The 20,748-nt window shown below is 40.5% G+C and overlaps 2 protein-coding genes across 6 annotated transcripts in view; both read right to left on the reverse strand.

Moving 5' to 3' along the window:
- The window catches only part of adam22 (ADAM metallopeptidase domain 22), a 52,166-nt gene extending 39,346 nt beyond the window's left edge, over positions 1–12,820 (reverse strand). For all 3 annotated transcript variants that reach the window (XM_041043998.1, XM_041043997.1, XM_041043999.1), the window contains exons 1-3: positions 12,537–12,820; positions 12,091–12,251; positions 8,389–8,465 (exon numbers count right to left, since the gene is read on the reverse strand). In XM_041043998.1, the coding sequence (XP_040899932.1) occupies positions 8,389–8,465; positions 12,091–12,251; positions 12,537–12,633 (335 nt within the window). In that variant the 5' untranslated portion in view covers positions 12,634–12,820. The remainder of the gene's footprint in view (positions 1–8,388; positions 8,466–12,090; positions 12,252–12,536) is intronic.
- Positions 12,821–14,067: 1,247 nt separating this feature from the next.
- dbf4 (DBF4 zinc finger) lies at positions 14,068–20,325 on the reverse strand. 3 transcript variants are annotated; one of them, XR_005894404.1, is made up of 13 exons: positions 19,837–20,325; positions 18,671–18,840; positions 17,960–18,163; positions 17,727–17,777; positions 17,569–17,638; positions 17,358–17,434; positions 17,185–17,230; positions 17,040–17,085; positions 16,824–16,949; positions 16,202–16,316; positions 15,560–15,675; positions 14,395–15,425; positions 14,068–14,269 (listed from the first exon to the last, which is right to left on the reverse strand). XR_005894404.1 is itself a non-coding variant. In XM_041044738.1 (13 exons), exons 2-13 carry the CDS (start codon positions 19,895–19,897, stop codon positions 14,609–14,611), a joined length of 1,899 nt encoding a protein of 632 aa, XP_040900672.1. In that variant the 5' UTR covers positions 19,898–19,954; positions 20,127–20,325; the 3' UTR covers positions 14,068–14,608. The 3 variants fall into 3 exon arrangements, 2 of the variants coding, with proteins under 2 accessions (XP_040900672.1, XP_040900671.1); XM_041044738.1 differs by having other exon boundaries at positions 14,068–15,425; positions 19,837–19,954; positions 20,127–20,325; XM_041044737.1 differs by having other exon boundaries at positions 14,068–15,425.
- Positions 20,326–20,748: the final 423 nt, after the last annotated feature.

A 20,748-nucleotide genomic window follows, 5' to 3' on the forward strand; every position in this document is an offset into this window, starting at 1 on the left:
AGAGGAGAAAGGATAAGTGCACCAGAGAAAGCATGAGGGGGGGGGGGGGGGGGGGGGGGGGGGGTAGCAGTAAGATGGAAAGGTGGATAGGAGAAATAAAGATGTGGAAAGGACAGAAGGAGAGGAGAGAGAAAGAGGAGAGAGGAGGGGGCAGGAGGTTTCTCTTTGGGAAAAGCTGCAGCTGCTCTCACCTGCCCTCCACCCCCTTTTCTAGCCTCAACCTCCCTCCCACTGAGGCCTCATTAAAGGTCTCCAGGCTATAATTCACTCACTCTCCAATCACTTATCAGACATGCAATTCCACCAGCATACTCACAGGGATCCCTGCTCTTATTGCACAGGGAATACTGACATTCACAAACAAGAAATCCTGATGCTAATGGAGACAAAAAAAGGAAAAAAATGTAACAAAGCCCATATTCCTGTTCTCTGCAGTCTTGGGGTCTACAATGCATTTACATATATATCATGTAACATTCAGGACAAACAGGGTTCACTCCTGAATTATGCATTGGATGGAGACTTTTTGATGGACACTAAGGAGAACATGAAGATCTGTATCTGTGACAACAATGTGGATTGTTAGTGAACTCTATGCCATGTAAACAGGGTTAATAGAAACAGAGAGACAGACCTGTACACTTGGGACCAAACAGTCATGCCTTGTTCACTTTTTATGTTCAACTGATAACATTATTCAATTTTTTATGCCCCTACTTTCATCCTTACATGTGCGTTTGTTCTCCACCTATCCACTGACTCCTTTAGATTCTTTGCAGTGTATTATTTTGTTAAATTGTTAATCTCTTGAAAGTAAACCAAACTCTCAACTGATTTTCATTCAGGATGACAGAGTAAAGGAGTAATCTATGAGAGACAATAGTCTTTACAGAGGCATTAGTATCTTTTCCTGCTGCGAGAACAACCGTCTTCTTCCTGTCCCTGTCTTCACAGCGAGAGCTGGCTCCTGGATTTCTCTTTGTCTCCACTAATCCTCCATACTGAGTGAGACCTTGTGACAGACGAGAGGGTGAATAGAGGGCGGAAAAAATAAAGGAATATAAGGAGATGGGCAGAAAGAGAAAGAAAGATCGAGCAGGGAAGGCGAGGCTGGTAATTCAGGGCTTGATATCCTGTAAGTCTAAGTCTACAAACACAGACAAACACACACTTTAGACTTCAAGGCTTTAAGACTTCAATTCTTGTTTCAGGTCTTTCTTAGAACAATAATCACACGTCCATATGAACAGTGGAGCTGTTTTCATCACTGTTTTTATTTATTCTGTCCACAGTCCTTGTTCTGTGTAAAACTTTAGATAAAGCTAATGTGAAGCTTCAGTAGTCTGAGTTCGACAAATCGAGTGAATATCTTCCGAAGAGTGGAAGAGAAGTCTTTTTAATTCCCTTTTTGTGACAGTCTTTCCTCTCGGGGTCACAGTAGAGGAATAGTAACACAAAAAGGGATTTGTTACTAAAAAGATTACAACTTTGGAGGAAACCCACCTACATCTGACAAATTCTGACTGATGAAGCCTCACATTAGCTTCGGCTGAAGCTTGGACTAAATTTTTAGACAGAACAATGGACTGACCTCTTAACAGACTCTGCAAAACACACTCAGATAAACAGAAATATGCTCTCACTGCCTTACGTACTAGCAAACACTTAACATACAAAGTCCTGTCTGTAACGCTGAGCTACTTAGCAAACGCTATCTGTAATAGACAGTCTGTGAACACTGCATTAGCTCACACACACAAACACACAGACATAACTTCCAATGTGACAGCTACAGCTGTGAGCTTAAGCGTGTGCATGCGTTTGTGTGTGTAACAACACACAGATCAGGGAGAGAAGCCCTGCCTTAGGCGTGAGAGGAAGAAGAAAGTTAGAGATGGGGATGGAGAGGACAGTAGAGATAGGAATGGATAGAGGAGAGGAGAGGAGAGGGTTTTTTTTTCTTTTTAGGTAACTCCTTTCAAGTACATACCTCCCTCAAGCATGCGCACACACACTAACACACACACTCCACTATCTCCCTATCTCTTTTCCCTCCCTATCGCCTACACATACTCAACCCACCCAGCAAGACTCAAGGATGCATGAAGGACATCCACATCTCTCTGTCTGTCCTCTTCTTTCTCTTCATTCTTAACTATTTCTTTCTCTCTATCTTTCTTTTTTCCCCCCCTCTTTCTCTCTCTCTCACACACACTCCACTCTCTGTGTTTTTCTCATTAAGCCCCCAGTAAATCAGATCACGCCTCTCTGCAATAAATTACAGACCTGAGAACAGAGGAGGAGAGACAGAGATGGAGGTGGAAAAGGAGGAGAAGATTGGAGTTGGGTTGTAGCAATGTCAGGATGCAGGGAGCGAGACACGGGTGGATGATAAATTATCTTGGAATGGGACGTGAGAGAGCATTAAATCATATACATGTGGAGATGTAATGCTGCATGCACATGTACTTACAAGCATCACACACATAAATACAGGCACACACGCACATGCACAGTGCGAGGCAGCATCAGCACCTTTCACGGTCCAAGGCAGCCAGACACCCACACGCATTTTAGGGATCAAATGGCAAACGTCACAAAGTCCACTCAAAGTCAGACAAAGTTGTGAAGTCAACATGAGCATGACATCAGCCAAATGGCATTTTGATGCACTTATTTGTCCTGCATGCGAACAAGAGATTATTGTTGGGTAAAAAATGAACCAGCGACTCCTCACAGATGTTTTGGAAGTCTAGAGTTGCAGAAGTAAAAGTCCCTTCATTTCTTTTAGAGCAGTTCCAAAGCTTTGATGGAGCCCAGAAACTATCTCAGTTCAATTATCAATTCAAACAATGGGCATGCAACTGTGTTAGTAATGATGTGGTTCTTTAACAACAAAGAAAAAAAGTTAGGCGATGTGCATAAAAACATAAAGAGAAAGAAGTACTTAAAACACAAACAGCAAGCAAAAGCTAAACTTTGTAGGAACCAGAATACTCAGCAGTATAGTTTGAATTAATTTAATTTTGGATTGACTTCGTAGGTCCCTGTTTTGTTTTTAAAATGCATATACATGAGGACTGTAAATTCATGTATGTCTTTTTTTGTTGATGTATTTGTTATTATCGTGTAAACTGAAGCCCTGCAGATAGGAAAACCCTATTTACTGAATACGATATAAGGAGAGAATGAAAATAAATTTTGTAGCTTGTACATGCAAACGAGAGAGCAGGCTGGTCACAGTCCTGTGCTTGCACAATTTTTTCTGATCGACACCTAACAGCAGTAACTCTAAAAGAAATGTAGTAATGTGTCAACAAAGGAAAGGAAGAAGGACTAGAAAACACAGATGGAACAATGCATGATTTTAAATATTAAAAAATCTGCTTTGCAAAGTTCTGGGAGGGAGATTGATTCTGGTGAATGACAATAAATGCAAACACATTTTAGTTTCCAGGAAACCTCTACACACTACCAGCGTGTCACTGACAATGCAGTTACATTTATTCTGGCAGTTGTGAGTGGTGTAATAAAAATAAAGATGCGGAGAATTAAGGTAAAATGCTGCAAGTTACACCAAACTCTATCTCAATTTAAAATCTGTAAATAAAACAAAGAGACAGAGATAAATAATTTGGCTTTCTTTGTTTGTACAATTCTCCTCATCTCCATCCTCTTAAGTATTGATCCTCCTGCTTTCCATTTGAGCTTCATTTCTTTCAATCCATTCTTGTTATCTCTAATTAAGACAACACTTTACATGCCTCTTCTGCAGCTGGGGCCCAACACAAAGACTGAGCAGCAGCAGCTTTTCAGGGTTTACATCATATTGACAACTGCAATGGTTGGAACAATCCTCTTCTCTCCACACTCACACACACATTTATGCCCATGCACAGACACACCTACACATATGTACACATTCATCAAACTACTGAACCATGGGATGTTCGGTTAGCTTCTTTCCTAACATAGGCCGGTGGAGGGACCCCATGGTTATATCAGTACTCTATCCCTTCCAACCCCCTCCCAACTAACACTGTTGTCCCAAGTGCACACACATCCTCACTTCAGAAAGATGAATAATGCATTTAGCATTGCAAGTAATTGACCCTCTACATTAACATAAAGAATTTGTCTGCATGCCGGGAAAGCTGACACAACACAGTAGTAGAAATAATAATACGCGAGTGTCTGTCGGTGTCAACATTGGCTGTGAGGAGAGGGAGAAGCCCTCTTTATGCTGCGGCAACAGATTATTTCGTAACACTGGAGAGGTTATGAAACTCTCTAGTCCCACTTGGATCTGCCCACCTGTTCTTCTCTCTGTCTGCACTCACACATTATCATACATACATAGCCTACATACTGTAGGAATACAAAATCACACAGACGTGTCCACTGTGCTCACTCTTTTTCATACATACACAGACACAGAGCCATGCACAGAGCACAAGTTGAGGTACTCAAAGTCCTTCATTTGTCTGAGCAAAAGTCTAAAACCTAATGATAATCAGTTTGCTATCATAGAAAACAAACGATACAGCAAATATTTACATTTGAGAAACTCAAACCAGAGAAATGTTGATGTTTTTTCTTGAAAAATTACTTGCGATGTACTAATAAATTTATCAAAATAATAATTTCTCCTCCAATTTGATTGGTTTGTCCCACCCTACACTTAGTGCTATTATTACTGCATACAGAATGTAGCTTCCTTACTGGTCTAATCAACTTTTCTGTACCAGTGCATGCGTGTGTGTGTGTGTGTGTGTGTGTGTGTGTGTGTGTGTGTGTGTGTGTGTGTGTGTGCTTGTGTGTGTGTGTGTGTGTGTGTGTGTATGCCTGAGTGTGTGCGTGTGTGTTCTTCTGTGAAGAGGCAGTTATATATAACACTACGCATGTACACCAGCTGAATGTTTCCCTTTCACCGTACGAAGGACAAGGCACGGAAACCATTACACACACACACATACAGGCATGTGCAGCCTCCTCTTTAATCTTACAGCACCATCTATTATTCAGCTAAAGCAGGTGGGAGGGGTGGGGTAAAGGGGTAGTAGGGGCAGGGCTGAATGGAGAGTGGGTGTGGAAGGAGGGGGCAATCAAGGGTGTGTATATACGTGGGTGTCTGTGTGAGAGAGAGAGTGTGTGTGTGTGTGTACGTGTGGTGGGGTTGAGGATGATTTAAAAACAGGCAACCCCCAACCAAGTGCACATTTTCACCTCTCTCTAATCCCATGAATGGAAAATTGCAGGCAGCCACTGAGATGGAGGAGTAAGAGGAAGACAAAGACAGTGAGGGGGAATAAAGACCCCATGACCCACCAACCCCCTGCTGACTTCCCATATATAGACTGTCACACTTCAGTTGGGTGGCTTGTGTCAATACGGCATGTTACTGATGAAAGAGCTAACGACTAAAACACACACATTAATGTAGTGAATTATTCTCACCATACAGGACACACTCATTTTGGGCTTGTTTCTTATCTAAAAAAAAATGTTCAAGTTTTGTGATAGAACTGAAACCTCTCAAGAGTACACCCTGTCTGTGTGGTGCACGCTAGGACAGACAGCCTGCAACACCGCAAACAAGATATTTAGGTATGAATGGATGTAATGATAGATGGATGGTCTAAAGGTAGGAAACCATACACAGAGCCATGTTAGTTTAGCATGTTAGCACGCAAGCATTAACGCTGATCAATGAGTAACTCTGCTGCTGTGCACATCATCATTATTTTTGCACACAAATGGTCAAAAACTGAAGTATTGGACAATTAAAATTTCACCTGATGATGGTGCTAGATGAAAGGTCGGAGGATCAAAGTTACTCCAGTTCATCCTCAGGTAACTATGAATGTATACAGTAAATTTCATAGCAATCCCTCTAGACGTCTCACTCAAAACCAGAAATGTGAAGGGTGACACTAAATGAAAGGTCAGGATCACCAAAGTCATTAGGATTCATCCTCTGAGGGAACATGACCTTCTGAAAGTAAGGACACAGCTAAAAAATTACATTTAACAACAGACGTGTCCAAAAAGCACATGTGCTTTGAATTCACAAGGCATATGACTTTATAACAAACCGCCTACACGCCTATTATTCACAGTCTTAACTTGAGGCAAAGACTCTGAGAGGCCACTCAAAGATGATGATAATTATGATGATATGTACTAGAGACACAGCCGACAACAAAATGTGAAAAAAACCCACCTTTTTTGTTTGCCTGTGGCAACAATTAAACACACAAAAATGCACAGCAGCAGAGTAACTCATTGATCAAAATGAGAGAACTAGGTTTTGTTGCTGGGAGCCAAAAAACAATGTTGGGCCATTCAGCTAAAACACCTCCCACACACCTCCCACATCAACTGGGTTTATTCTGTCTGGCATGAAAGCTATCTGTAAACAAAATTGGTGTGGCTGTCAAGCGGGGGATCAGTTCACAGAGGAGTGAGGAAGAGGACGGTGGGGAGGACAGAGGAGAGAAGAGGGCAGGAGGAGGAATCCGAGGAAAGGAAAACTGGGACTGGGACGAAGGCAGGAATGCAGTCCCATGCAGAGTCACAGTATGTGAGCCAAGACAAAACATCCCCACAACTGAAACAATAATCACACATTTAGTTAGGGTTCTAAATAATTAATATTTTCATTTCAGGTTTTTCTCCAAACTGTCAAATAAAGATAAAATTGTTTCAGAATTAAGTCTTTAGGGTGTAAAAAATCACAACCTCACAAAATCACAACAAAGTTCATGTTGTTGTCACCAACAATAGAGTTTACTATCAAACAAGACAAATAAAAGCACAAAGTCATCATAACTGAGAATCTGACACTTGTGAATGTTTGATAGTTTTGTTTGAAAAATTATTAACTGATTGACAAAATAGTAGCAGATTATTTATTTTTTTTGTATTGGCTGATTGATCAGCCCAACAAATAGCACATTTTTTTGAGAGAAAACAGATAAGTCACACAGTACAATGCTCTAATGCACTGATCTCAGTCTCTCATTCTTATTCAGAGCCACACATGTCAAACTGTTGCCCAGAGCTGTCTGGTTGGAGGCCAATTCACTCTCTAGTAAGTTAAAAACAGGATTTCACTATAGTGTTTCCTTTCTTCTCATATTGTGATGGCCTTTCTCCACCGCAGTTAAATTATAGAGAAGGGCACAGTAAGCACGCTGTGTCACACAGATGAAAAATGACTGTGCATCAAACCCAAGTGCTGATGAAAGTGTGTGTGCATGTGTGACAGCTTGTGCATTGTGTGTGCATTTGTGTGTGCATTTGATTATATCCATAACTGGCCAATGCGTCACGCAGTGAGCTGCAGGCTTTACAGACACACATCCACTAAATCTGGAAATTTCTGTGTTGTAACTTTTCACTCAGTGAGGGAGTGACTTCCTCTCTGATGAGCAGGTAGCTTGACTGTATGTGTGCATGAAGTTTACAAGTTTTCTGACTTTTGGGCAAAATGACACAAACATGCCAGGGTCTCAAATAGTGACAGAGGGAAACAGAAAAAAAAACAGGAGAGCAGGAAAACATTTACAGTGGAAGATGCCAAAAGGGTGATTTTAAAAAAGTATATGAGGTGGAAGCAGAAAGGTCGAGAGATAGACTAAGAGGGAGAGGAAACAAGGAGAGGGAGAGTTGTTCGCTTTCCATCAAGCAGTGCTGTGATCAATATCAGTGTCTGACAGAGGAGTGCTCCAGCCTTTACCATAAATCACTTCCTATTATGATGGAACCTCTAAATCACACACACACAATAACTGACCTGCTGCAAACACACACACACACACACAATAACTGACCTGCTACAAACACACACGCATAGATATATATACTGTACATACATTCACACAATGGCACACTTCAGCACACCCTAACACTAGATATTATTTATGTCCTAAGAGTGCGTTCCCAAAAACAGGTAATAAACATCACCGGAGAGAGCAGGAAAATATGACTTCTGTCCAGTAGTCCCACAAAGACTAACTTCAGTTAAAATACTGGAGTCAGCCCTAATTTAAGGCTCAATATGTGCTTGGGGACTTACACTAAACAGGTACATAATGTGAATTTCTACACAAAAGTGTTGTTTGGGCCCACGTATGACTCTGTGCTGGGACCATTTCAACAAGCAAGTGAACATTAGTCGTTTCATGTCCGTTTAGGGAAATTGAAGCCAACTTCATTTACATAAAACAATATGTTAGTTGTCAGCTAAGTCATAGCAACTAAAAAAAGCTAACAATAAGGAGGAGAAATAAAGCTACAAACACAACTGCTATGAGGAAATCAACCTTGTTATGTAACCAGACAGATAGCCAACCAGACAGACAGATTTAATAATGTAATACTCACTGATTCAGTGCCACATCCAAGATGAATGCTCTACCAAAAGCGTCGACCTGAAAGCTTGCTTGGGCCACATGGTTCACCTGAAATGTTAGAGAACACAGGTTATCTACTATTTCTAAGGGCAGCCATTATCATATTCATGGTTCAGTTCATTATCATATACACGGATCAATTCACAGCTACATTGATGGATGACTGCATTGTCTTTTTCAGCACTAATCAGCAGTAAGAATAACTCTGTTTTCATTAAGCCATCAAGCTCTGTCTTCTTTGTCTGAATTTGAATTTCACCGCAGTTGAGCTACACACCAGAAATGCAGTTTATTCTCTTACACATATACACACACTAGAGTACACATACATGTGTACAACGTAATGTACTATCATTTTGCCTCAATGGCCATGAATGTCTGTATTTACCAGATTGGCAGCAGTTTCACAAGCCCAACGATTCAATTGCTAATACTGAATCAATTAACCTTTTGAGTTACCATATTTTTTGTCAGGCAGCAGTGATATGTATGTAAGCAAACAGAAATGCACACTGGTTCTTCTTCTCTGGCTGCATGTTCTGTGCTTGATTGATCTGGCTTGAGGAGGGTCTGATTCATTCTCAGCGCTGGGCACATATGGTACAGGCTTCATTACACAACCCTTGGGTCAATGAGAGCTCCCCACAATCATTCCTGTGCAGGTTGAGGGGAGTCCCAGAGCCATCCTAAAACACAGATCACCCTCCCCCAGGCTCGGCCCAGGGGCTTCATTACAGACCAGCCGCTGAATGACAGTGACGGGAGGAGGGGAGGAGGGGAGGAGGGGTGGGTGTGTGTGTGTGTGTGTGTGTGTGTGTGTGTGTGTGTGTGTGTGTGTGTGTGCTGTGTTTCCGTTTGAGGAGGTGCCCCTGTGCTCACCCAAGGACGAACTTAGCCCCATGAGGTCCCCAGTGACCACAGACTCTATTGTTTGTCAGAGTGTGCGTGGTCAATGCATATATGAGGGGGTAAGAGGGTGTGTGTGTGTGTGTGTGTGAGCACATACAAAGGGCAATCCCTTTCCATGGCACACTTGTGATGAAATCTAATCTGGCAGATTGGATCCATGAAGGGAGGAGGTACCAGTAATTGTGTTTAATGAAAGCACATCCCAGCTTGACTGAGCCGGGCCAATATTCCGAGACAACCACCACCGACTCTTCTTACATCGATTTCAGAGTTACAGCAGGTCTGACTTTCCACTCATAACAGTCGAAGTATGACAGTAAGTGCTATCAGCGCACGCACACACACACACGCACACACACGCACACACACACACACACACACACACACACACACACACACACACACACACACACACACACACACACACACACACACACACACAGAAAGGCAGAAAAACATACAAACCAACACACACATGCTCAGACTGATTCCCCTTGAAGCGTTTATTTTTCTTACCAAAACAACAGGAGCACTTTACTGAACTTCCCACTGCTCATTCAGTGGTGTTTGTGTCTGAGACTGAAAATAGGCGATGCAACAGAAGTCTATAAATAACTTCCTGTGTGTCACACATTTTCAGAACTATTTGACAGATTTGTTTTTAGGCTATTGATCTAAAAACAGCCAATAACTGATCAAACTTTGTGCAAGTGACATCACAAGTGTTAACTCTCAGGAGAATAAGAGACTCAGAACACAAATCAAAGATGCCATCGCCTGTCTCCTCCTCCTCATCCTACCCTGGATCTGTTCTGCACTTGCAATGTGTATTTTATAGCTTCATTTAAACATTGAGACTGTAACTGATTGCCTATATGTGAGTTATTTTCATAACCATGAGTTAACAAAATACATTTTTCAGACACACTTAAGTTACTATTGTTCTGACTCCAGACAAAGGAATGACTCATGAAAATATGAGGATTTAGCCATGATATGACACTGTTTGATCAAATCTGCTTAAGAATGTTTGTTCAGAGTAAAAATGTTAACTTGCTCTGCAGAAATTAGCCTCCTGGCTTTAAAATCCAGCCCACGGAAAGCCTGTGTTATGGGACAAAGCTGTGATGAGATTACTATCACTTTCAGAGGGACAATATTAAAAATATATCTGACGGCAGATGGTTCCTGTTAGTTTGTTTACCAATCGGGCTGCAGCTCTGTCTGAGGTGTGAGAGAGACAAAGGGTTAACACCTCCCTGCCTGCTACCATCTGTAGCCCTCACCACTCTCCGAGCCCTGAATAGGCTAGCCTACACAAGCCTAAGCCGCACAAATTAAAAACGCATGACAGGTTTGCACAATGCTAATTGACTCATCCCTTGAAATGAACCCAGCAGAAATGCTGCTTCACTGAGTCAGTGAACACAGTTACAGTGATTATGATTATTACTGCACTGTATCGGTTATTATAGACAAGGCTAAACGGCTCTGATAGGCTTTCTTGCCAAACATCATTGTTGTGCTCGTGGGGTTTAGATTACTACAAGCAGCTTTCTGCATTATTCTGTTACATGATTGATTTTGTGGGTGATCATGTCCAAACATACTGCAAAACTAAGTTAAACCCATCTAAAGCCTCCTTTGCCTACCAGCCTACAATGTTTGACTAGCTACATGAAGGCCTTGATGACAAACACTGGCCACAGTACAAAACAATGTTAAACAAATGTAAATTTATTTATATATACATTTTTAATCTAATTTAAATGTATGAATTATTGTGGGGATCAGTCTGTCCTCAGCACACAATTCCTGCACATTATCGCAATAAATATTCAGATGTTCAACTCGCAGAGTCCGAAGTATACAGGATTTTTGAGGCCAATACTGAAATTGATATTCAAGAGCTAAAGGAATCCAATGATGACAAATCATATATGTTTTTTTCATAAACACATTACAAATAAAAATGTTAGATAAAGATACATTTGTTTTTGTTTTTTAAATTGAGACCATATGGGTCAAAGCGGGATATTTAATATTTGACAAATAAATTAGTCAATGCTCTCTGGTGGACAAATTATGTAATGGCAACACCGTTTTTGACCTTACCTTAAATAAACTACCCTAAATGCAGTTAATTTTTATCCTTTATCCAGTGCAACTTCTTGATTTATATACACCCATACCAGTGTATCCGTGATAAGCACACTCATTCAAGCTCTAACAGTTAGCCTCTGGTTGCATTCATTCATGAATAAAGCGAAAAATGCTGTTTAATGGGACATGAGATATGAGCTGGTAGGTGAGACAGATGCTGGGACAGCAACCCAGCTGGACAGACATGATGCAAGTTTTCAATAAAATATTAATTATCCCGGTTGGCCAGATGACTGTAGCTGATGAGGTCTTAAATGTGCACTGTGGACAAAGTAAAGGATAGCCAACAACTGATGTCCTATTACTCAGCTCAATATTTTAAATCAGTTTATAGGCAGAGTGGCCTGCTTTTTGCTCATGAAGGCAGTGATGACCCATATAGCACCTGCAGACAGTTTAATTAGTGCGGTGTGTTCCTGCTCAAATGTTTCAAGCTTTTACTGATTTGCTAGTAATTAACTAATTATTTATTTCTCCTATGATGGCTGAGGGAGAGGAGGGGACGAGGCAATGCAAACACAAACGAGCTGTAAACAGAGAGATATGTCTACTAAAAGCATCTCACAGTCTCCGTCCCGACAACACTGAAAACACCGTGTACCTGTGTGGAGCCGGGGCTGGCTTTCACCCTGGTGCTGAGCTCATCCTGTGTGATCTGGCTGTGGTTGTGCCTGCTGTAGAGCAGGCGGAGAGGCACCGTGTCCTCCTTCCCGACAAACCTGCTTGCATCACGAAGAGCCTTCAAGCTCGACAAGGCGTCTCCTGCACAGAGAGGAAAACACCGATTTCACTGCCCGCCTGTCCCTCCGTGCGGAAATCAGTACAGAGACACGTTCATCACAAACACCCCCACCTGAAATGTCGATTTGTCCTCTGATAACATGAAACAGCCATGGGCTATGTGCATATTTTAGATGTAGATTATGAAGTATCCGAAGCTATGATTAAAAATAATATTATTATAATAAACACGGGCCTATTAATGGTGATTTAACGCTTTGTTTGTGCGATAATCATTTATGCAATATCCAAAATAGTATCAGTTACCATTTCGGGCATTAGGGCTGCTCTGATGACCGACGTGCATCAGTCCATAGACGCACAAAAGGGAAATCCACCATCGCGGGCGCATCATCGGCATCATCACCTTTCTCTCTCTGGTTGGGAATTATAAAACAATGCGGTATTCCAGCAGCAGGCTCTCGGGGTCCTGCCTTCGCTAGGAGAGTTTGTAGCCGGGGCTGGTCGTCTGGTTAGCGCAGTCCCTTTGGTGGGGGGCCATCGGGGTACTTAACGAGCCTGAACGCCGAACGCGTCTGAGCGCACCGAGACCTCGCGGATCAGCAGCACTGAGGAGGAAGGGAGGAAAGAGTGAGAAGGAGAGGGAGGGATGGATGGAGGGGAGGAGAGGACTGGGGACACCTCCTTAAAACACATCAATATCCAGCGGCTCACTGCAGAAACGCCTAATGCATAAATATGAGCGGAGACAGGATGGGGAAAAGCTGCGAGCCCGGCCTTCCGCCGACTGGAGCGACTGGGATGATATCAAAGCCCGCCTCCTCTACATCCCTCCATGTTAAAGTACTGCAGGAGCGCCATTCCTGTCCAAATCTGCCTGTTATTATCATCATGACTCACTCCATCATCTGCCAGGGCTCCAGAAGCCAAGTTATAATAACGGGGAAATGAGGTGTGATGACCACACGGTTTGGAACCGTGCCTATGGTTTTGTTTTGTGGCTATGAGAATGTTTTTACAAAATCATGACATCTCAAATAACTGACTTTTTTTGGACATTTTCTCCCTTGTATGATTTGTTCATTTTTTCACTTAAAAGTGCTGACACATGGCAGCATCAACAAAATCTTGTATGTTGCTGTTAAACCAGTCTTTATGGACGTGCACACCAGACGTTTAACCTGGTGTGGATTGCCCCAGAGTCTCCCAGCAAATCCTCCAGGGCTAGTGAGCTGATGAGAGATTTTTTTTTTTTTTTTTTTTTCCATAGGCACATAATGATTGTTCTCTCAAGGAGCTGAAATGGCTCTGGGGCAAGAGTTCAACACAATCTGGCACAATGTCACATGAAGTCTGAAGATTTTAGAGCCAGTTAACATCTATAAGGGATTGGGGGGGGGGGGGGGGGCGAACAAAAGCTGCTCAACATTCAGGTACATTGACAGTTTAAAGACATGCAAGTGCTGGAGACTCTAAATGTGTACTGGAGGTGTATATATTTCCGTGAATGGTTGTCAGTGTTTTATATGTATGGGCTCCAGCATCTGCAACCCTGCAAAAGATAAGCGGGTATAGCTGATGAAGAATCTGCATTGTGTGCATGCTTAGTTTAAGGAATGGCACATGTAGCATAAGGACAGTACAGTTTTTGCTCTGTAACCAAAAAGCACAGAGTGAGCAATTTATAATTTAAATGACAGCCACAAAAATAAGGATACTGTCCGCATTCAGCATTGCTTTTATTTGCAATCCTGTGCTTGTACTTCAGTACACATTGGTGCTCATGCCTTTTTCTTAATTCCAGTGGCACAGAGACTGCCATCTGCCATCCGTCATAAAAAGTGCACTTAGGAAGAATCCTAACACGTCACATAAAAGGTTGAGCGTATGGCGCTCAACCTATAGGTCACATTAAAATACATATACAACTAGTATATATATATTTTATCAGACAAATACAATCAGTTCCCCTTGTTTGGGGAGATTCAAGTCTTCTTTCTTCAATTTCCAGTCCATTTTTATAGCTCTATGTGTTGAGTCTAGAAAATAAACGCCAAATAAATGTAATTAAGACATTTTTGCAGCACAAGTTAAGCGCAAAATGATAAGTCATACATTTTACTGCCACTATAAAAATATTTATAATGTTAAGGTGACATTTTACCTCTTAAATTTTATAATGTTACAGCACACCAGCAGCTGCCTTTCATCTGATATTAAAAGAAGCAAAGGGGGGAAACAAAACAAGGGGTGTGGATGATTCCAAATGTTCCGTATGATCAAATGCATGTTCCTGAAGAACCATCTGTGGGCTTGCAAACCCATGACACACAAAGTGGTGTGATTTCAGTTAATCCCTTCAGTTCATTTGTTCATTCTTAGTCTTCAAATCCATGAAACTCCACATCCATGTCATCGCTTGACTGGAAAAGCTTCCAAAGGGTCATCACAGAGTTTTCAGGAACATCACTTGGCTTTGCAAGTTCAACATGTGTGTCTACTTTCCGTCTTTTGTGTTTATAAACTCTGATCCTTCTCCGTATTTTCCGGACAGGAGAGAAGCTTTCTGGGAGAAGCTTCCCCTCTTTATGTTCTTTGAGGTTGTTTCCAGTCATTCTGTCAGGTATTATGCTTCCATCCTGAACAGCATCAAAAACTAATGAATCCTTGTTTGTATCTGACTCCTCTTGTTCATTTGTCTCAAAATTGAGGCTTTTGGAGGAATCATTCTGTGCACTGACATTATGGAAGAGTGTGGTTGAGTTGTTCATGTCTTTGTGAGATGTTAAGTCCACTGAATGAACCTGAGTAACTCTGGAGGGGAAAGAGAAAAGACATTCTCCTCTAGAGGGAGCTGTTTCCATCTTGGGCTGAGGAATTTGAGTCTGCTCAGCTCTCTGAGTGCAAGATGTCAGGGAATTCTGCCTGCGCGGCCGTTTACATGCAAGAGATTTGTGCTTGGATCTGTCTGAGTGAGTGGAACAGTTCCTCCTGCCTCTTTCTCTGTCAGTCAGGGGGGCAGAACCAGGAGCTGATGTGATTTTTAAAGTGTGTCCTGAAGAAGTTTCCTCATCGACAGTCTGGTGCTGCTCCTCTTTAATAGTCTCTATGGTATCAAGATCTGCCTTGAGTCTTAACTCAGTTTTCCCACATGGCCCAGGAACAACCAGACCAGAGGAAACACTGCACTTTGGTCTGATAGGAATCAAAGAAAAATGATGTTAACTATAAGTGAATAGAAAGCTAAAAGATCTGGATAAGTCAAAAACAAAGAGAAGAGAGATCAGATTTATGTTGATGGAAGTTTTAAAGGAATGAGGACACATTACCTTTTAATTTTAGTTTTGATGTGGATGAAGTTGCAGCGCAGCATTGAAACCTGTCTGTCCACTACCAAGTACGCGTCACTCTTGGAGAAGGCCTTGTGACGATCACTCCGTAGATGCTGCACAAAATATGAAATTAAAATCTGTTGAATTATTGATGATTACAGTTGTCCAGTGGAGGCTATTTCTCTATTGCAGACAATAAATACAAAACAGTTCCTCTTCTGTAAGCTTCTGACACAAAATAAAATCTTCAGAGAATTAAAGCAAATTATTTAAGAGCTTAAAAAAGCATTACTGAGGTTAGACTGAATCAAACAGTTCAGCTTGTTGTGTCAAACTCTAGAAATAGAAACTATTGACAGACAGGCTTAATGATTAAGTTTTCTGAAGATTGATTTGTTTAAATCAGTTTGCCATACATTCATACCTTAATTAAACATCTAGGGTTTATATAATTTTTACTTTTGCTGGATCCAAATTATAGTTGTGGTACATTAAAAAGCCTTGTGTCTAGTTTTTTTTTTTTTAAATAAAGGTTTATTAAAAACCTACTAATGAAGAACAGTTAGTGTTATTGCTTCATAATAATAATACTATAGAAATGGTATTATTATTATTGTATTTACAAATGTGAAGACTTACCGTTGTGATGTTTTCATATTTGATCATGCAGCACTCGCAGTAGCCGCCTCGTTTCTTGTCTCTGTTCTTCTTTCGGCCGTGAGCTCTCTCCTCACTGGCTGAGGCTTTTGCACCTCTGTTCCCAGAGGAGACCAGAAGTTGAACAAATAAAAAGACCAAAATTGTTTTTTAAATAAATTTTCATTAAGTCTTGAAAGCAAACCTTGTGGACTCTTGAGTGGCTCCAGCGGTACAACTCGAAATCTCGCGGACAAACACTTTTCACACCCACAGAGCTTTAAATTCTACTCGCAGGCCCAAAGTTTTACAAAGATGGCAAATACATCATCATCAATAGAGGAATATATGTATGAAACAGTGTTTTAATAGTCTGTTACTTTGTCAGTCAGTTACTCATTTAGCCAGCAGGTTGATTAGTAATTTTAAAATGTGGAAATCTGTCATTGGTTTCACCGTACAGCATAATGAAGAGCAGGACATCAACAAACATGATTGACACAAACATGAAGATAAGAACATGAGAAAAGTTTTTAAAAGTTTTAGGTCCTTGTGAAAGTGTTACACACTGTACTGTCTAAATGTTAAATAAGCAAAAAGCAAAGCAGGGAAGAAAATGACAAACCTGTGTCCCTGTTGTTTGTTCCCAGGAGGATCCTTGTCCTCGACACAGAACGGACTACAAGGAGGAACAGCCTTCAGGTTGAACTCAGGCATGTTTGGCATTGTGAGGTAGATTGGACGGTAGTGTCTGAGGAAGGGAAAAGAAACATTTTATGGTCCATGTGAAAAAGTTAAAGACAGTAGGTGGATGTCAGCTTCTTTTAAACATGTCTTTTACCTGCTTGAATCCTCAACCTTGATGAAAGGTTTACTGATTCGCCCACCTGGAAAAATCATCATATAAAGTCAATTTCAATTAACTATAGACTGACAGGGTAATAATAAGCTCAGAAAACATGTTTAGTCTGAGATAAGAAATTTACCTTTGCATTTCTGAAAGCCTTGTCCTGCTGAAGACTCAGCTTTGACCTATTTAGAAAGACACAAAAAACATTTAAAAAGGATGTAACTTTTAAACCACTCATGTTTAAGATAATAATCCAAAAATCCAATATGTACAAAAAAAGCATTTAAGATTTTAAACCAATAAACTTACACTTGTTTTGACAGCAGTGCTCGCAGGACACTGGCTGCTGACAATCTTTTTTCTCTTCTGTATATATGCAATTACATCTGCAATTGCCATAAAAAATTAATAAAACTACAGTTAGTCAAAGTCAAATTATAGCAGCCATTTTATGCACATCACAATTTCAAATGATGGTTTATAGAATGTAACAAAAACTCATATAACCTCTACAACATACCATCTATGTAGAGGATTTTCACACCCCACTCCAGAGCATTTGACAGAATCTTGTTCATTTGTACCCTCTCCTAAAAACAAACAGGTATCTATTAGCACAGAAAAGAAAAGAGGTAATTAAAGCTGCTCTGTAAACTCATTAATGTTAACTTAACAGACCTGCTCTTTGACCACTCTCTCCACCAAAGACTTCCCTCGACTTATGACAAACTGCAAAACAGCAACAGAAAATTCAAAATTTATGTTAATGGAGAAAAAAAAATCTCAAAAGGGTAGAGTGCTGGTAAGAAGTGAGATAGAACATAAAAGCACATCTTGCTTTATCTTAAGGTGAAGCATCTGAGATAGTGACAGACACGCGATAGATGCCACAACAACGAAAGTAAACTCACCGTGTCTGTTTGACCCTGAGATCTGCTTTTGATGTTGTCCCCATGACTGCCAGGCCGGTGTGGGTTTGAACGAGGATGCGGTGAACTCTGTCCAGAGTCCGGGCTGGGGACAGGAGAGTCCTGCCTGAGACACTGCACATATCGGGCTTCTCTCTTGTTGGACACCAGATACTTAATTTCCTTACTGAAGAACTTCTCAACAGTCTAAGTGACAGACAAGAGAAAGACTGGATAAGGTTTTTGGGCATCCTTTAAGACCTTTAGAACGGCCTCTGCCAGACTAACAAGTGTGCTGAGAGCGTCTTTGTATAGAAAAACCTTATTTTAGTACCAGCAACAAAACAAAGACATAGCACTTGCACTAATATAAAGAAAAGTCAAACAAAACCCATCCCTTGTGTCTTGTTGTAATCATCATAAATAGCATTATAATGAAGATGAAGAATCAGCATAGCTCAAGGGCTATTATTTGACGTCTATGATAATATAATGTGTACAAAAAAATAAAATAATAATAATAATAAATAAAGTGGAGATGAAGCCTCAAGAACTCTGTGGGGCCGCTAGGAATGTTGTCGTGAGCAGAAAATATCATGTCTGTAACCTCACTAAAAAGCTTTTCTAATCATAGATAAGTCACAAGACACAAGAGAAATGACAGTGATCTGAAGTTTCAACAGTCAAAAAAGGAACCAAATGTGTTTGTCTCACCCCTCCCAATTCTTTGATGTCACTCTCCAGTGTCTCTGCCGTCCTGTTTGATGGCAGATCCAGGTAAAACACCTTCCCAGCAAAAGGTTTGACTTGAGCAGAAGAGGACACATGTGATGTTGGCTTAGCTTGGCTCAGTGCTGTCTTGTCACCAGTGTTGGCGCCCTTTCCTAAAAGACAATCATTGAAGTCACAGAAAGAGAGATGATTAATTCCACACACTAATCTCATCTGAATGCATGAATAGTAGAGTCAGCCAACTGATCAATAGCAAAGGAATCAATTCATTTTACTAATAATGAGTTGGTCATTTATTCTGTGAAATATCAAAGTTTAACTATTGACAAATACAAATACACATATAGAGGCCAGCCTGTTTTCTAATCATTATCAACTAAGTATGTAGGGTTTTTTTAGCTGCTGCTCAAATTAAACAACTTAAAAAACTTAGTTAATTGCTCCATCCCTTTTTAGCATCTTTTGTCTCCTCTTACTGTGTGAATGGCGTCATTGAGTTTTGCCTTTGGTGTGAATTTATATTCTATCCTCTTTCCAGGTCTTCACAGTTCTGTTAGTGTTTGGCAGCACCTGAAGTTATCTCACGTCCTCACTCTAAACATTTTTATATTTTGCCTAAAATTAGCTAACTTTTCATACTCAATATTTACTTAATGGTATATGTTATGTACTTTATTTACCTGCTGTTATAATTATATGTGCTATTTCTGAATCTACAATCTATTTCTGGTCTATCTTTCCTCTTCTGTTTTGTTTTGTTTTTTTTCCTGTTAAAAAGTTTTTTTACCTCAAGCTTTTCCTTATTCAAATTTATAAGATGTCCTAAATTGTGCAGACTAGACAGGCATCTAAGACAAATCTGTGATTTTGGGTTAAGTAAATAAAGTTTACGTGGCTACAGTTAACGATGGTCTTTAAATGAAGACAGCTTAGGATCACATCTTGAATAAAGGTGACACTGTTTATGGATATTGTAGAGCAGAGTTATGAGTGGTAAATTCTGAAAACAATTATTGTATTTATCAGTGATTTAATAACCGTCAATTAGCTTAAACCTGCGTTTGAAATTCAAGGAGAAAACGCGTAAACAAGTCATGTTAATTTAAAAAAAAAACCTTTACAACAAGACAATAAAACAATAAGCTTACCTTGCCAGTCGGATCCTCTATTCCCCTGAATGCGTTTTGGCTTCATTTTGTTCTCTTTCATTGAGAAAAAAATGTTTTTCTTGCCCTCCTGTAGTGAGTCAACATGCCCCAGAGAGTCCTTGTTTGTTCCGTGGCGTAAACAAAGAAACTTGTATTTACAAAGAAGGCAACGAGTGAAACAAAAGCAAGTCCCTCTTAACAGTAGTAAGAGAAAATTTTCACATTAACCATGACGGATAACTCGCTGCTACGTTTAACTGACGGTAAATGTTAAACACTGACGTACGTACGTTCAGTGTCGGTTCACCATAGGACAGACAACTTTGTCGGTTAGCTGCTTCGCTTACGTTACATTATTTCGTTGGATAAAGTTAATGAACGTCTCCAGAGCTGCGCTGCTATGTTTGTTACCACAGAATATCCTCGTGCAAGCTGCTTTTTTTAAACAAGCGCTCAGGCAGCTGGCGTAAAACTTTTTAAGCTCGAACAACATCCCTTTCCCGCTTTAAATCCAATGGAGGCGGAAGTCTACGTTGCCATGTTTAACACTTTCCGGCCACGTGACCACTGTCACGATAAACATCGCTTCAGTTCCCAATTTAGCCTTAAAGACTAAAACCTCAGAGCCTAAGAATGGAATTATAAAATAGCTGTAACAAATCTTTTCTCTGTTTGATTAAATTAACCTTACTATCCACACCTTTGAGAAACGGAGAAATCGGCGTTTTACAGAAACTCTTCAAACCTGGCAACACTGAAAATAAGTAAACACCCTCTTTGTGTTTGAATGTGATGTTTCCACATTACGGTAAAGTAAAATAAAAGAACTAGACATAAAAAAAAAAATCAAAAGTTTTTCATTTACAGAAATAGCTTATGCTCTATATGGGTGCGTGTTTTTATCCTTTCTTG

This window comes from Toxotes jaculatrix, chromosome 8, assembly GCF_017976425.1.
Source record: "Toxotes jaculatrix isolate fToxJac2 chromosome 8, fToxJac2.pri, whole genome shotgun sequence".
NCBI classification, from domain to species: Eukaryota; Metazoa; Chordata; class Actinopteri; family Toxotidae; genus Toxotes; species Toxotes jaculatrix.